At 45.9% G+C, this 17772-nt stretch overlaps 1 protein-coding gene across 1 annotated transcript; it reads right to left on the bottom strand.

Annotated features, from left to right (window-relative positions):
* Positions 1 to 798: 798 nt before the first annotated feature.
* LOC124129622 (tripartite motif-containing protein 2-like) lies at positions 799 to 16744 on the bottom strand. The gene is made up of 3 exons (XM_048390154.1): positions 16370 to 16744; positions 4557 to 6671; positions 799 to 1569 (listed from the first exon to the last, which is right to left on the bottom strand). The coding sequence occupies exon 2, from the start codon at positions 6489 to 6491 to the stop codon at positions 4584 to 4586; it is 1908 nt and encodes a 635-aa protein (XP_048246111.1). The 5' UTR covers positions 6492 to 6671; positions 16370 to 16744; the 3' UTR covers positions 799 to 1569; positions 4557 to 4583.
* Positions 16745 to 17772: the final 1028 nt, after the last annotated feature.

Consider the following 17772-nt stretch of genomic DNA (forward strand, 5'->3'; position numbering starts at 1 on the left):
TTGTTTTAACAATAAATCAAAATATCATTTTGTGAAGGTGTATGTAATCAAAATCAATCTTTCATATTTGCTTTTTCAGCAGCAACGTGTAGGGGTTGGCTGCCACTTGCAGAACCTTAGCCTAAGGATCTATTTCACTTGGCAGCGGATTTCTGAAACTGTCTAACGCATGTGTATCCGGGTGAAAGACGCATGACGTGGAATATAAGAAAGCTAAATACAAACTAAACACAGGAACTAAAATGGCAATACTGACGTGATAGAAAGGAAGGAAAAGCAAAGGCGCCGGAAATCCTACCAGTGTGACCGGAAGTGACGTCATCAACACGTGACCGCTCCCGAGGAGCTTGGGTCATGCGTATCATATTCTTCGAGGTCAAAAGGTTGTTTCTCCTCTTCTGCTGTGATGGGATATCAATTCACTTTAAGTTCGAGCTCAACAACTCCCAATGGTTCCATACTCAACTTATTCCTGGAGTCCCCATTTAATCTTTTAGTCTTACCTATCCGTGTGTCGTGTACATATACAGCGGACACCCATTAATCCGGCCGATTCCAGGTTTTGTTCCAAGCCAAAGGGCCACTATTAACGTGTCCCTTGATTCGACAGACCTAACATTTGTTAATCCGGACAATACTAGGAACGGTACCGTCTGGATTAACGGGGTCTCCCTGTACATGACATGATGCATGTTTCAATACTTGTAGAACTGATGAACTCGTAACCTGCTCCTACCGAGGGTCGAACCCAATCTACATCTAGGGATGAAATGAACCCACCCAACCCGCCCCATTATTTCTCGGCTTTATTACTTGATATATGCATGGTGTAGACACAGCATGCAAAACATTTTCACAAAACATATTACATTCTGTATTTAAATTATACCTTATAACTAGTAGCTGCTGATTACATCTTGGGTAACTTGTTTGAATAAACCGCCATAAGTTTCTACAGGTAAACAGGTGGCGCACGATAAGAGTTGTTGATGACGTGATGACTACACTGTCGTCGCCGTCTCCTTGTTTGGAAAACAAATAGGGGTCGTTAGTTTGTATTAAAGACTAGCAGTGTTCGTTATGGTCTTGAAACCCATTACTTACCAAGATACAAATATACTGAACATAAACATCCTTTTTTGTAGATTAAGTACATTATTTCATAAATAATATCCCTAAAAATATTCAAGGTTCTCTTGTTCAGTATATGTAGTTTTATATCTTCTGTGAATCTACACTTATCCAGATATACAAATCTTCATTAGAACCCTACCTATGTGTCAATGAGGTTTTGCTACTTTTTCGTAAAGCCAATATGTTTATTACTTCCTAATCTGCCAAGTTTGTCCTCTAGGTTACAAGCCATCGTGACTGATATATACACAGTGAAGTACGTCATGTTTTCTACGAGCACATTACAAGCATCTGAATCTATGACGGCGTCTTGATATAGCGTCTACAGCAGGGCCTTGATGCCAATAATCTCCCAGAATTCTTTGAATGCGTCTACTGCGCAGCTGCCGCCTCCTGTTCTTCCTTGGCGAGGCAGTGTGGGCACCAACATGTCACCTGAAAAACATGGAGGATAGGTGATAGATGGAGTGAGTGAGTGAGTGAGTGAGTGAGTGAGTGAGTGAGTGAGTGAGTGAGTTAGTTTCACGCCAGTGCAAATAGTGCATCAATATCCAGGCAAGGTACCAACAATATGGCCTTCACATGACGAGGGGATTCACAACAATATGGGCTTCACACGACGAGGGGCTTCACAACAATATGGCCTTCACACGAATATGGCCTTCACAAGACGAGGGGATTCAAAAGACTATGGCTTTCACAAGACGAGGGGATTCACAAGAATATGGCCTTCACAAGACGAGGGGATTCACAAGACTGTGGCCTTCACAAGACGAGGGGATTCACAAGACTATGACCTTCACAAGACGAGGGGATTCACAAGACTATGGCCTTCACAAGACGAGGGGATTCACAAGACTATGGCCTTCACAAGACGAGGGGATTCAAAAGACTATGGCCTTCACAAGACGAGGGGATTCACAAGAATATGGCCTTCACAAGACGAGGGGATTCACAAGACTGTGGCCTTCACAAGACGAGGGGATTCACAAGACTATGACCTTCACAAGACAAGGGGATTCACAAGACTATGGCCTTCAGAAGACGAGGGGATTCACAAGAATATTGCCTTCACAAGAATATGGCCTTCACAAGACGAGGGGATTCACAAGACTATGGCCTTCACAAGACGAGGGGATTCACAAGACTGTGGCCTTCACAAGACGAGGGGATTCACAAGACTATGGCCTTCACAAGACGAGGGGATTCACAAGAATATGGCCTTCACAAGAATATGGCCTTCAGAAGACGAGGGGATTCACAAGAATATGGCCTTCACAAGACGAGGGGATTCACAAGACTGTGGCCTTCACAAGACGAGGGGATTCACAAGACTATGACCTTCACAAGACGAGGGGATTCACAAGACTATGGCCTTCACAAGACGAGGGGATTCACAAGACTATGGCCTTCACAAGACGAGGGGATTCAAAAGACTATGGCCTTCACAAGACGAGGGGATTCACAAGAATATGGCCTTCACAAGACGAGGGGATTCACAAGACTGTGGCCTTCACAAGACGAGGGGATTCACAAGACTATGACCTTCACAAGACGAGGGGATTCACAAGACTATGGCCTTCACAAGACGAGGGGATTCACAAGACTATGGCCTTCACAAGACGAGGGGATTCACAAGAATATTGCCTTCACAAGAATATGGCCTTCACAAGACGAGGGGATTCACAAGACTATGGCCTTCACAAGACGAGGGGATTCACAAGACTGTGGCCTTCACAAGACGAGGGGATTCACAAGACTATGGCCTTCACAAGACGAGGGGATTCACAAGAATATGGCCTTCACAAGAATATGGCCTTCAGAAGACGAGGGGATTCACAAGACTATGGCCTTCACAAGACGAGGGGATTCACAAGACTATGGCCTTCACAAGACGAGGGGATTCACAAGACTATGGCCTTCACAAGACGAGGGGATTCACAAGAATATGGCCTTCACAAGAAGGAGGGTTTCGCAAGAATATGGACTTCACACATTGTACACGTCGGGAATCGCATCCGTGACGACCCAGCGCTTTAATAACTAGCCAATGATCACCCAAAAGCCCGACTGATTATTGTGATAGAGTGAGTGATAGCGTTGTATGCCCCTTCAAACAAGACGAGGGAATATCAGAAAGTGTCTAAGCTTGTCATATATAGGTTATTTATTGTGCCTACCCGTGACGTCAGTTTTTACCGTGTGGCGTGAGCATATATAGTAGGTAGGCATCAATGGTCTTACCATGGAGGGTCAATCACCAAAGAATATTGGGGAACGTTTGCATGTTGTTTAGGTGTGTGTGTGTGTGTGTGTGTGTGTGTGTGTGTGTGTGTGTGTGTGTGTGTGTGTGTGTGTGTGTGTGTGTGTGTTATGCAACAGTTAAACAATGAGTAGGCGAGCAAGTTTGGAAGATGACCTACGCCCTGGTCGACCCTCAAACCACAGACACCCCAGTGGTTAATATCAGCACCCCATGCCCAGCGGTCACTTAGGCTGACCACCAGTCCTACTTTCAGGCCTAGTGAAGCCTAGTGGTTAAAGCGTTCGCTCGACACGCTGAATGCCTGTTCTATTCCCCACATGGGTACAATGTGTGAAGCCCATTTCTGGTATCCCTATCGCCTGAAGCGCAATAAAATCCTCCTACTTCGCGCATAATTTAATGTATTGTGAATGAACGCCGTAAAAGAGAAAGTTACGAAATGACTCCGGGCTTCTGAATTTCAAAACGGAAACCTATAGCAAATAAGGAGGCCTTCTTTTCATCTTCAAATCAGAGTTGGAAATTTGAAATGCGAGAATGATTTATCCTTTTGAGCTTTGCATCTTTCAAAAGGTTTTTGAAAGCTCCGGTTTGCATGGGATGACGCGTTTTCTGTTTAGACATGGGAGCTTTGTTGACAAAATGCACATCCTAACAAAATGCGCTGTTAACGCTAAATGCATATAGTCATCATCAACATCAACATCATCATCATCATCATCATCATCATCAATAATAGTACTGTTATCACAACTATTTTGTACCCTGTGGGGATTCGGTTTTTAAATTGGTCCCTAGCAACCCATGCTTGTAAGAGGCGATCGGGTGGTCAGGCCCGGTGACCTGGTTGATTGCGAGTCATCGTCGCTATACAGCGTGGGTCGTTGCTCATGATATCAATCACTGGATTGTCTGATCCATATTTGATTATTTACAGGCCGCCACCGCCGCTATAAAGCTGAACTATTGCTGAGAGCGGCGTTAAACAATATCGTGCCTGTTGTGTCTTCATACCAAGAGGGTGTACATTGTTGTTGATTATAACAGCCACTGGCTTGGATGCCCCGACTGGCTTATTTACAGGCCGCCGACATATAAGCTGAAATATTACTGACTCGACATAAAACAAGATTCTCACAACAAGCAATTTACTCACTTTGAAGCGGGGCTTCATATGCCCGGGTCATTCATAGCTGAAGACTTTGACCATCCCGTCACTCTGGACCACAATCAGCTTGTTGGAGGACGTCATGTTGATGGCCACTGGTCGAGAAAGTCCACTTTCTCTGGCCAGGACAAACCTCTGGAAGAACCCCTCGCTGGTGATCAGCTGGATCCGACTGTTGGCGTAGTCGGCGATGAAGATGTTGCCGATCTTGTCAGCGCAGAGACCTTGAGGTTTTCTGAGGACGTGGGCGCCGTCGGGGTGGTAGGCGTAGACAAGCTGACCCTCGGGGGATATACACTTGACGGTGTTGCTGGTGACGTCGGTGACAGCGTAGTTCCCCTCCCTTGTGAAGCAAACGTATCGTGGTTGGACGAATATCGGATTGCCCTCAGCATCTGCGTTGAAGGACTTCAGGACCTCCCCTTCAAGGCTGATGAGATCCACAGAAGCATCTTTGAGACAGCTGACGAGCAAACTGTCTTCCGATTTGGACATTTCGATACTGTCGTACTGTTTGTCCGTCCTCACTCTCTTCTTGAGCGCCATCTGTCCACCAGTGATGACAAAGAAGATTACTTTTTTGTTGATGGTAATGGCCACCTCCTCTCTGTCGCCACACCTCGTCAAATCTCGTGGTTCCTCGCTGATCTGGATCTGATCAATGAGATCGCCATTACCGGTGAACTTCTGAACTCGTTTGTTCCGGCAATCAGCCACGATTATCTCCCCCTTCGACGTGCAGGCGACTCCCCACGAGGAGAGACCTTCGTCCGAATTGCAATCCTCGATTTGAATCTCACCGAGTTCCTCAAAGTCCCTGTTGAACAGTTTCACAGGGTCTGTCACAGCAAAGTTGACCCTGACCATCATGTCTTCAGGGGGTTCCACGGTCGAGTCCCCCTCCTGCCCTATCTGTTGGATCGAGTCTTTGATAGTCTCGTACACCTGCAAGATCTCAACGTCACTTCCGTACTTGAGCAGAGCCTGCATCCGTTCACTTGCGCACTTTAGGGTCGTCATGTGGTCTTTTGGGGGGCCTTTTTTGGACCCGTTTAGTTGGCTACGAAGCTTCTGTGCCGAGTCGTTCAGACGACTGAGAAGTTTGCTCTGGCTCTCTTCGATCCTCTTGATCAAATCTGCCGAGAGGGATTTAATCCTCTCCTCTGAACGCTTAATGGTCTCCTCCAAGACCTCCCCCGAGTCCCCCAAGGCCTGTCCCCTGGGTTTCCCCTCGGGGTTGAGCTGCAGCGCTTCTGCCTGAACGATAAGCTCGCCTAAATCCTCCTCCCGCTCAGACATAGCTTCCACCACCGTTACACAGTTCTTACATGTTCTATGTGACGTCGCTGCACATTGGACACACGCAGGACCTCGACAGTCTACGCAGAACAGCTTGAGCACCTCCCCTTCGTGCTTCCCGCACAGAACACTACGCTTCCGCTTCATGACGTTCTCCAGCGGAAGTTTACGCATCTCGTCAGCGGAAATGACGACATGGTCAGCGGTGGTCGCCCCGTGGAGGTGGACCTTGCCGCACGCGTCACACATTGCGTCATAGCAGTCCATGCACCAGTTGACTGCAGGTGCCGTCACGTCCCTTCTGTCACATATGTCGCAGGATTTGTCGTCGTTATAAGCGGTCAAGACCTCACTGAGCTTATTTACAAACGAATCATCCTTGAAGCTATCGCCGTACCTCCCTCTCCTGCCGTCGGAAGGAAGCAGTGTAGTCTGTCTGCATTTCGGACAAGGGAAAGACTTGGACCCGTTTCGTTCGAGCTCGCCGTTGATGTGGTCGTTCAGACACGTTTTGCAGAAAGAGTGTAGACAGGGCAAAGCCTTAGGACGTCGCTGAGGACGGCCGCAAATTCCGCAGCTGCAGAGACCCTCCGAAAGAGCGTTGAGGATCTCTGCGTCCGCCATTACTGCGGTCGTCTGCTCTTCTTCCTTCTGTCGTCTGCTTTATTCAGTGTCGTCTTCTCCGAAAATTCTACATGTCATCAAACTTCATTGCAAGTCGTTTGACGTAGCCTCTCCTCGTCGTCTACTCTAGCAATGTCGTCTGCCGAGCTCAATGTCGTCTGCTCGCTGTCACGTGACGCTCTGGAAAACAATGAAGGTATTGTATTGCACGCTAGCAGTATCGAACTATTGATATTCACCTGGTTGTAAATGGAATGCGGTGATTAGCACGCTCAGCAGAGGGGCTGTTGGGCTTAGAGATTATTCTGTTTACCAGCTTAACGCCGATTAGGACAGGACCTTGCTTATCAAACACACATTTATTCCTTATGACCTTGACCCACATTCAAGCAATTAGCTGTGTGACGTGATTTCAATCATCTCCAGCTTGTTTTACATCGGATAAGGGTCACAACCTTTAAAATCAGATTAGACTACAAGCTTTAACATCTGATTAGGGAACACAGCACATAAACCGCCCTCCAACTTGCGGGTTCACGTGATATACTGAACAGTATAAAAACGCTACATTGTTACTTAGGAACAGACAATTGACCACCGAGACTGCTGACGTTATTTTCCCACCCGGGGAACCATTTATACATTCAGAATACCACTAACATGGAGCAACACTAATGTACAGATGTGGAGCCAAAATTTATAAACCGGCCGGGTTATTTTAGTAGAATGCACATATTGAACATGCCAACCTTTCACGTCGTCCACGTGATTGTGATGATACAGTTTTCAGAAATGAAGTGTCCCATATCTCTCCACGCGGGATGAAACGTATAGCAACTGACTGTCACTGAAAACTGACTTAACACTTGTTTCTTCAGGTACAGAATAAGGGATACGACAGATTATCGTCGACAGTCGATCTAATTTTCTCGGTGTATATACGTTGCAGTCAATGTGTAAAATGTGATTTACTTGGGTAATTAATAAAATGCCTAAATGTCACATTTCTCAAATATACTGAAAACTCTGTCCTTTTATTTGACTATATATGATTAAGAAGTTCAAACGAACTCAAAAACATCACAATGGACTAATTATGTTAGGAGTTGAAGCAAAACAATATATATCAACATATATACCCCACTCAGATACAGCATACTGACTCTGAGCCGACCAGTCCTTGTTTTATCCCCTTAATGCCGAGCGTGAGGCAGGGTGACAACAGGAGGACTCTATGCACTGGTCCAGAGAGGCGTTCCTAGTGCCAGTAGAAGTAGTAGTAGTAGTGGTAGTAGTATCTAGTAGTAGTAGCAGCAGCAGCAGTAGTAGAAGTAGTAGTAGTAGTAGTAGTAGTAGTAGTGGTAGTAGTATCTAGTAGTAGCAGTAGTAGTAGCAGCAGCAGCAGTAGTAGTAGTAGTAGTAGTAGTAGTAGTAGTAGTAGTAGTAGTAGTAGTAGTAGTAGTAGTAGTCTTGTCAGTCACCTCACCACTGATTGTCCAAAGACACAACTGGTCTAGTAGTGACAAGGAAACAATTTAATGGCGTTAGTTGTTTATACTTCAAACAAGGGCTAGCCAGCAAGTGTTAGGTTCAAGATTATAGCTTGTTTCAAATATAACACTTCAGCTGTTTCAAGTAGAACTGGATGCGAGCCAAATCTTTCCGATTGATTTCCCCTAAACGAATCGGAACGAACCCTACTGCCATAATGCTCCTATCTAAAAACAATGGCGTCTCACTATCCACGTCCGAGGTAGAATTTCTTTCTCAATAACCTGCTTGGTGATTTATCCAAATTAAAACGAGACCCTTGCCTGTGTATGCCTTCATTGATATGTTGAGCCATCTCTCAGAGCGATAAACAGATTGTGTTCATAGCCAGGGCAACTTAACAGGTGTGCGTTATCCTGACGAGATCCTACGTCCCCGCGTTGTCCTGGCACTGCAAGCATCAGGTGCAATTTTCAGCATGACCGTTACCCCAATTGAGCACCTGTGGGTTGAGCCAGACAGAAATTTAGGTCAACGTAAACCAAGTCAGACCAACCCTTCACTTCCTTGCTTACCAAAAAATCCGTCTAACGTTTACGGGCCAAACCAACCAAACCGTCTAACGCTTACGAGCCAAACCAACTAAGCACAACCAACCATTTACTTCTTTGCTAAGCAACCAATCCGTCTAACACTTACGAGCCAAACCAGCCAAACACCACCAACCCTTCACTTCCTTGCTTACCAGACCAACACTCCAACACCACCCCCAACTCTCACGACAAATAGATGTGCATCACCGACCCGCCACGAGGTCTGAACGTTGCTTTCTAACGGTATCTTATCGGTCTAACCTTTTATACAGAAACATATAAATATTTATGACATTATAAGCTGAAGGCATAGTGAGAATGTCTGAGGTCGGGTATTACAGCTCATAAACCTCTGCTGGCTGTGATCCGGGGTTCAATAGCTGAGCGTCCCTCTGTCAATGTGTCTGTGTCCAGGATACATAGTGCAACACAAACCACAGCGAGTTGCTGACCCGGGATGACATTACGACAACACGTTTGATGTGTATGAGGTTAGTACAAATCTGAGGTCAGGACAGGGTTTAACGTAAAGTAGTTCGAGTTTTATTGCCGCAATACAAGTCATATATGCCTGCTCGTTTGTGCTTGACATCTGTACATCAAGTCGCTGTTGTAGGACGATAATGCTGATCTTGGACACGGAATAAGTTTGTTTGTTTGGCGGTGGGGTAGCCTAGTGGTTAAAGCGTTCGCTCGTCAGGCCGAAAGCCCGGGTTCCATTCCCTGCATGGGTACAATGTGTGAAGCCCAATTTTGGTTACCCCCGTAATATTGCTGGAATAATGCTAAGAGCGCAGTAAAACCATACTCACTCACTCACTTGTTCTCTGACGTTGCACTCAGCAATATTCCAGCTATATGACGGCGGTCTGTAAATAATCGAGTCTGAACCAGAAATTCCAGTGATTGACATCATGAGCATCGATCCACGCAGTTGGGATACGATGACATGCATCAAACAAAGTCAGCGAGCCTGACCACCCAATCCCGTTAGTCGCCTTTCCCAGCAAGCATCGTCGCCTTTTACGGCAAGCATGGATTGCTGAAGACCTATTCTACCCCGGATCTTCACGAGTCACACGGAATAAGAGTCGTGCTACAATGTATAACGTGGGTGATGACGTGAACTGATGCTCATGATATCAACCACCTGTTTACCCGACCCAGTCTCGGTTATTTACAAGCTGTGATACAGCCGAGTATTGCTAGATGCGGTGTGAGGTATTAACCGTCTCATTTATATCACAGAGCGTAATACATCTGAATAAAACTGGTTATCTAACAGCTGGGTTAAAAAGACCCCAGATATTAACACAGCACTCAGTCACTCAGTTCAGTTTCTTACTGGATACAGCACCATAAACATATACTTGGGGAACAATACCAATGTGATAACCATTATATCACAATGCATCCATGATATAATGTACTATCTCGGGACTTTTGACATATCCCCTATTAATCACGTTACGCATGCGCCGTGTTCCACTCTCAGTCCAATTCTGTCAAAAGATGAAAGGCATTCGTCCAACCACCTGTGGATTTCACACACCCGTCTTTCACCGCTTCCACGTGATTTACGTCACATGTTCCCCCTATATATCATTAATAACACCCCTGTTACACACACAACCCTACCTCCCAGGTGTACTCGCGGGGAGCGGGGCGGGGGATCACCTGGTCTTTCATACAGATGTGGTTGTAATGTTATCAAAGCTATGTGTGTTGACATTGTTCAATATGTTACGAACTATTTTACGAACATGTTGACCTCAACCACCTGTACCGGTGCAGTTGCCAGACGTCAGTGCATGTGGTAGGTATGCGGATGAATACATGGTTATAAAAGTAGTTCCAGATCGGGCCACCTGGGTGGTTACGAACTGGAGACTTGCCAGCAGGGTGGGCGTCTCAAAGTTTTTAGATTAATTTACAACCAAGCTGTTATCGAGGATGAGAAAATTGAATTTACACCTGTCTGTCAGAATTTGTTTTGGAGATGTAGACATTAATAAGACCAACAGTATCTGCAAACTCTCAGTTCATTAGTTCATAGATGCGTGTTTCTTGAAGCCCTGGTGATGGGGTTACAGGATTGATTGTGTAATAGGAAAATTCCCATTACTCATACACTGGGTTGCTGGCGATGGAGATGTCTATGTGTACGGAGCAAGGCGGGCCTTGGTGTCGAGTGAGTGTGTGGATATTTCAGTTATTGCCAATGACGTGCACATACTCCAGTCTGGACCAAGCTAACCAACCACTGAATCAATAAGTGACGTGCCGAAAAAGGTGACCACCCGATCCCCTTATTACTGACCACCCGATCCACTGACCACCCGATCCACATATTACTGACCACCCGATCCACTGACCACCCGATCCCCTTATTACTGACCACCATATCCCCTTTTTACTGACCACCATATCCCCTTATTACTGACCGCACCACCCCCTTATTACTGACCACCATATCCCCTTATTATTGACCACACCACCCCCTTATTATTGACCACCCGATCACCATATTACTGACCGCACCACCCCCTTATTACTGACCGCACCACCCCATTATTACTGACCACCATATCCCCTTATTATTGACCACCCGATCTCCTTATTTCTTTCAGTACTTCCAACTCGGAGCCAGTGCTTGATCACGTAGCGCTTATCATGTATATAACACAGGTATTTGTAATACTGGGATTTAATTCGGAGGTATGTGGAGGTGAAACCGGGTGTGTCCCAACAAAGGCGTCTTTGTCAGTGCAAGTCTCGTGAATACATTACACAGTGCCTGTTGAACCAGTGACTACAGGACACTATACGCGACAAAGCTGTGATACAAACACCCCCTGGGACTGTATATCAATACAGCTCGGTACACGGGGGTGAAGACAGCATTGCGACTCTAACATCACTTGGTATTTCTACATATATATTGGTATGTCTAAGGCCCCAAAGAAACAAGTGAATATTGTTTCACGCCGTTGCAAAGAATGGACATTGTAACCATGTGAGTAATCGAACCAGGGTCTTTAGAATGACGCGCAAAACACTTTAGACTCTTGGCGACTCGACCGCCTCAAAACTTAACTTCACTTGTCAGCTTTGGGGATTATAGGGTAACTGGTACCAGGGATACTACCCAGAAAACTGCCCGTCTAGGAAAACTGCCCGTCTGGGATAAATGGCCCTCCAGGATAACTGACCCGAAAGGAAAACTGGCACTCTAGGAAGACTGGCCCTTTAGGAAAACTGACCCTCTGGGAAAACTACCCCTCTAGGAAAACTGACCCTCTAGGAAAACTACCCATCTAGGAAAACTACCCCTCTAGGAAAACTGACCCTCAAGGAAAACTGACCCTCCAGGAAAACTACCCATCTAGGAAAACTGACCCGAAAGGAAAACTACCCATCTAGGAAAACTGACCCTCTAGGAAAACTACCCATCTAGGAAAACTACCCCTCTAGGAAAACTGACCCTCAAGGAAAACTACCCATCTAGGAAAACTGACCCTCAAGGAAAACTGACCCTCCAGGAAAACTACCCATCTAGGAAAACTGACCCTCTAGGAAAACTACCCCTCTAGGAAAACTGACCCTCTAGGAAAACTGACCCTCTAGGAAAACTACCCATCTAGGAAAACTGACCCTCTAGGAAGACTGGACATCTAGAAAAACTGACCCTCTAGGAAAACTGACCCTCTAGGAAAACTACCCCTCAAGGAAAACTGACCCTCTTGGAACACTGGACCTCTAGAAAAACTTACCCTCTAGGTAAACGTGCCCTTTAATACTGCTGTTCTCAAGATGATACTTACATAACCTAGGACATAGCTTGCTGAAACTACCCGCAAGGAGTTCATCATCCCCCTTGAACTTCATCGCCCTACCCCTGCTACCCTCGGGTTTCTCAACACCAACCAAAACTTTGGAGCGTTTTATCTAGCTTAGATACTGACAAATATGGATCAACTATGTAAAAAAGTGTGTCATAAAAGCCGTGGGACGAGGTGTGTGCGTCAGTTGCCCAATTACTTCACAGCGGGGTGTTCAACAAATATATTGCCAACATGACCCAGGAATCAGAGTCATCTTTTACACGCCTACAGGAATTTTTAATTAACGAATCTTCATCACCAGATGTTATGGATTCAGTTTGCTATTAATGAGCGCCGTTACGTTGTCAGAATGAGCGTTGAGTGAGTGCAAAACTAACACTGCCAAACATTGCCCCTTCCATCACTGTCCCCCGGCCGGGTGCAAACACATCACTCCCTGTCACTGAAGAGTTTGTTGTCCTTGAAGGCTGGTGTCGGACTGGCGTATCTGCTCTATACTGTACTCAAGTTGTCAAGTCACAAGACAGGGGAAATGACTTGAGTGAGTGAGTGAGTGAGTGAGTGAGTGAGTGAGTGAGTGAGTGTGTGAATGAGTGAGTGAGTGAGTGAGTGAGTGAGTGAGTGAGTGTGTGAATGAGTGAATGAGTGAGTGAGTGAGTGAGTGAGTGAGTGAGTGAGTGAGTGAGTGAGTGAGTGAGTGAGTGAGTGAATGAGTGAGTGGGTGGGTGGGTGGGTGAGTGAGTGAGTGAGTGAGTGAGTGAGTGAGTGGGTGAATGAGTGAGTGAGTGAGTAAGTGAGTGAGTGAGTGAGTGAGTGGGTGAATGAGTGAGTGAGTGAGTGAGTGAGTGAGTGAGTGTTACGCAGCCTTTAGCATTATATAAACAATTCCACGGTTTGGGGCATCACCAATGGGCTTCACACTTTGCCCCCATATGAGAATCGAACCCGGTCCATTGGCGTGACTACAAGGCGCCTTTGTCAACCCTACCTTTCACAAATGAGAAGCACGGCGAGGCGCCAAGTTGCATAAAGACAGACACCCACCAAGGCTTAAGAATTATCTTAAGACTTCTAATGTTTGCATTTTAATGTGCTATACCTGTTAAATGTGCTATATCTGTTTAATGAGCTATGATAAATGCAGTATTATACATAAAGGTAATAAATGTAACAAAAGCTTGCATAAATTAAATCGTATACATATTTTATACATTCTTATTGTTATTTCTATTGTGCTGTTCCATTCCACTAACAGGTAAAATGCAGGCAGAACTGCGTGCACTGTGCCATGATAATTGTTGTTTTAGTCTGTAGACGTTTTGGCATTTAGAAGTTTGGAGAGAATATCATCTTAAACACAAGCTCGGGGCACACGGTGGTGGGGTAGTCTAGTGGTTAAAGCTCTCCCTTGTCCATCGGAGGACAGCCCGATCTCAGCGCCCGACCTCAGCGCTCAGGTGATCGTAATTCCCATACCTGAACAGTCCCGTGAAGGTCTTCAGTAACCCATGCTTGTCGTAAAAGGCGACTAACGGGATCGGGTGGTCAGGCTCGCTGACTTGGTTCATGCATGTCATTGATCCCAATTGTGTGGATCGATGCTCATGATATCAATAACTGGATTGTCTGGTCCAGACTCGATTATTTACAGACCGCCGTCATATAGCTGGAATATTGCTGAGTGCGGCGTTAAACAACCAACCAACCATACCTTAACATAGACTTACGACAGTCGTAGCGCTAAGGTTGCTTTCTACAACGACACCCATGGCCATGGGTGAGGATCACAGCGTTCCCCGCCTCCATATCACAGCTAGAAGCCACCTGACATCACACTCACTAATTGTCGAGCAATGTGTGTACGTTATATTACTCAGCTTTCCTATTGCCGATAAATACATTCTAAAAGCGTGCAGACTCTACCGTTTAATAAGCAACGCCCCACCCGGAGATTATACCGGGTATATGGCCTTTGTACTGACTAACCTTGGCTTTACCTGGTCTTACCTGTGGCGTCCGCCTATCAAGATTAAAGACTTCAATATACTAGGTAGACCAGTTTAAGTGTGTCGGAGTCACGTAGATTTATAGTGGCATGTCATTTATCTGTGTCCAGTGAGTTGATAACTGAACACTGCCATTTAAACCAACGCTGTCACTCGGGCGCACAGTCGCTTGTAATTGAAGTGTTACATTCTTTAGCCATTTTGTAATTGGATTTTCAGCGCTTTGCTGTTTGGGTGGGTAGAGTCGTGATGCAATTTAAGGAGAATCAAGTGGTCCACCCTTTTTTAAATGTATTGGTGCGTAGCGCAGGGATTAATTCCGTGTAAGTATTTATATACAGAAGATATTTCGAGATTTTGTGGGTCAAAAGGTCAATTGTTTAACGCTGTTTTTCGCGGCGTTTCGCAAGTAACATTATCTTATACCGGTTTAAATTGGTTTGAATAAACGATGAGTATTTGGACCAATTGGGCAGAACTAGAGCCCCGGATGTGTCACTGGGTTAAGCAGGTAGGAGGAAGGAGTATACAGTATGTCAAATAGTTACCAATTTCCCGGATCCAGGGTGAACGAGTGAGTATGGTTTTACGCCGCTTTTAGCAACAGTACAGCGATATCATGGTGGGGGACGCCAGAAATGGGCTTCACATTATACCCTTGAGGGAATCGAACCCGAAATTTCGGCGTGACGAACGAACGCTTTAACCACTAGACTAACAACCCCAAACAACCCCCTTCCCCATCACCAAAACCACGAACCCTCTCCAGGAAGCAATGCCCTAGTGAGTGGTGACTGTCGTACTTCAGGTGTGTCGATATAGAACATCTCATAATATAATGCATTGTATGGTGTAGCGATTAATGCGCATTCAGCAATCCCAGGTACCCAGTAACACACAGTGCGTATGATGTTTTAGGCCGCAGTCAGCAATAGTCAAGTTATATCCAGTGTGATCGAGTGTGGACCAGACAGACCAGTGACTGGCACAAAGAGCAACGACTCAGCCTTCACGATAACACGCCAACAGCAAAGTCAAACAGCCGAACAGCCATCGATGCAATTTAGCCCTTACGACAAGCTACACTATAGGTTCATGGATCCCAGACTAAGTCTAACACGGGACGAATCGCGAGTAACCCCGGAAAAACGAATCATCGGTACTCTCTGAAGTAATAAATTTCAGGAGTAACGAATTATTGGTAACTTCCGAATGCACAAATCATCTGTTCACGTGATTAGTTAATCCGAACGTTCAGGGTGGGATAATGTTCGGATTAACGAGGTCTCACTCTGTTTAGTGTTTCTACAGTTTACGCCACACTAATCATCATCAGTTTGCTTCATTTGTTTGTCTACATGTTATGGGGACAATAACTTTCGTGAAGTGAAGGGGGTTTACAAGTTGTGCCTGTCACCACTTCTCCACACTTTGTGTGTATTCTGATAACACTGAAGGGACGTGTTAGGCTACTGAATATGTAACACATCTGGCCGCAGTACTACTGCATGTACTGACAGAGGGGGTCTATGGAAGCGCTGCAGGGTAAACTACAAGCCCACGCCCAGTCACACCCATGCACGCACCTGCTCCAGAACAGCACAACGCGGACTAACACAATGGCATACACATGATATAATAAGTGTGATTCGCACTGCACAGTGTATCACAATTCCTGATTTTGGGTATGACTGGGGCTCAGCGGTTTAAGTCGCTTTGCAGAGTTACGTCCCTTACCCATGACAGAATCCGCTGATCGTGGGTTCGAACCTAAGATTTGCCCTGATCTGTCGCCCAAAGCTCGTAGATCACAAAGTCCAAGACCTGATTTACACTGCGCTTTCCTCCACACAGCTGACATGTGGCTTAACAGAAATACTGTTCAAAGCGGCGTTACACTAAACTCACTCGCTGTGTAAGCAAGGCTTTCTCAAAGTACTCACCATGAACATTCCTCCCCCGTCAACCAGCTCCCCGGGTGTGTAGGCGCCCCTATCTCGCCCTCCTGTCTACCTGCACTGCACAGCTGGCCGTAGGTACCTGTCCACTCCCCGCGGATCTACCTGTCTGCGACACGGAACCCCTCCCCCGGCTACATCTGTCCGCTGTCAGCACGGACCAAGTACTCCACGGTAAACAATGCCTGTCCGGCAGTGTATGACGAGTGCACCCCGTGTAACGTCCCTCCCCTGATAGAGATATAAACAGGTAACGATTCCTGGGACCGTGCACCATGTAAATGAGGGTCAAGAGGAATGCGTGCTACACGCGAGAAATGTTGATTCAAGGGAACTTGACAGCGTGAAGAGATTTATAACGGCAATGAGGGTGGATATGGGGGTTGGGTGGAAGTGAAAGACATTTCGGATAGGTTAACGATTTGAATTGTGTACCTGTCGTTTGTCATACCCTTGCATCAGGAAGATCGCTAAGCTGATCTTTGGGTTATTGGTGAAGCGTTTGTATTCCAGCAATATATCACAATGGGGCCAGCAATATTCCAGCATTATCACAAAGGGGAAAAGCAATACTCCAGCAATATATCACAACAGGGAACAGCCATATTCCAGCAATATCACAACCAGGAACAACAATATTCAAGCCATATCACAACGAGGAACAGCAATATTCAAGCAATATCACAATGGGGACAGCAATATTCCAACAATATCCCAACGGGGAACAGCAATATCACAACGGGGAACACCAGGAATGGCCACCATAATAGATTCGCGTCAGGGCGAAAAGGTTACCAAGTGCTCGTAAACGAGTAGAGTGAGTGAGTGAGTATTGTTTTACACCGGAGTCAGCAACATCACGGCTGTATCACGGCAACCTAACAAAACCGAGCCCTTGCAAACAAACCAGGGCTTCTGGACCAACCAGCGATGAGGTCAGGGTACACATCCGAGCAGCTTTAGTCACTTCTTACAACAAGAAGGAATTCTGGGGACCTATTCTCACGGAATTACCAATTGATACATTGTGAAGCCATGTCATAATAAACAGATGAGCCCCCTCGTCTTGAGCCCCAAAACATACAACTGACACAAAAGACGGCGTGTTGTATGGTCATCGATAGACTACGCCTGATAGACAACACAATCAAGCCGATAACATGTCTATGCAGGCGGTGGGCGTATTATAACGCCTGGATGGATAAAGCGTGTGTTGATTGTTGGCTGGTTCTGTGATATGCCTTGCGTTTAAATTAAATACTTCCTTTTAAGTCAAATCTGCCCTGAGAAAGCTGTGTTTGGGCAAACGTGTAACAAAGGTAAATGATGATTGTTCATTTTAAAATGTGTATGCTTCATTTCCTCGGCGCATCGTTGGCGTCAGCTAC

Source organism: Haliotis rufescens, unplaced genomic scaffold (assembly GCF_023055435.1).
Source record: "Haliotis rufescens isolate VD_foot unplaced genomic scaffold, xgHalRufe1.0.p SCAF_84, whole genome shotgun sequence".
NCBI lineage: Eukaryota > Metazoa > Mollusca > Gastropoda > Lepetellida > Haliotidae > Haliotis > Haliotis rufescens.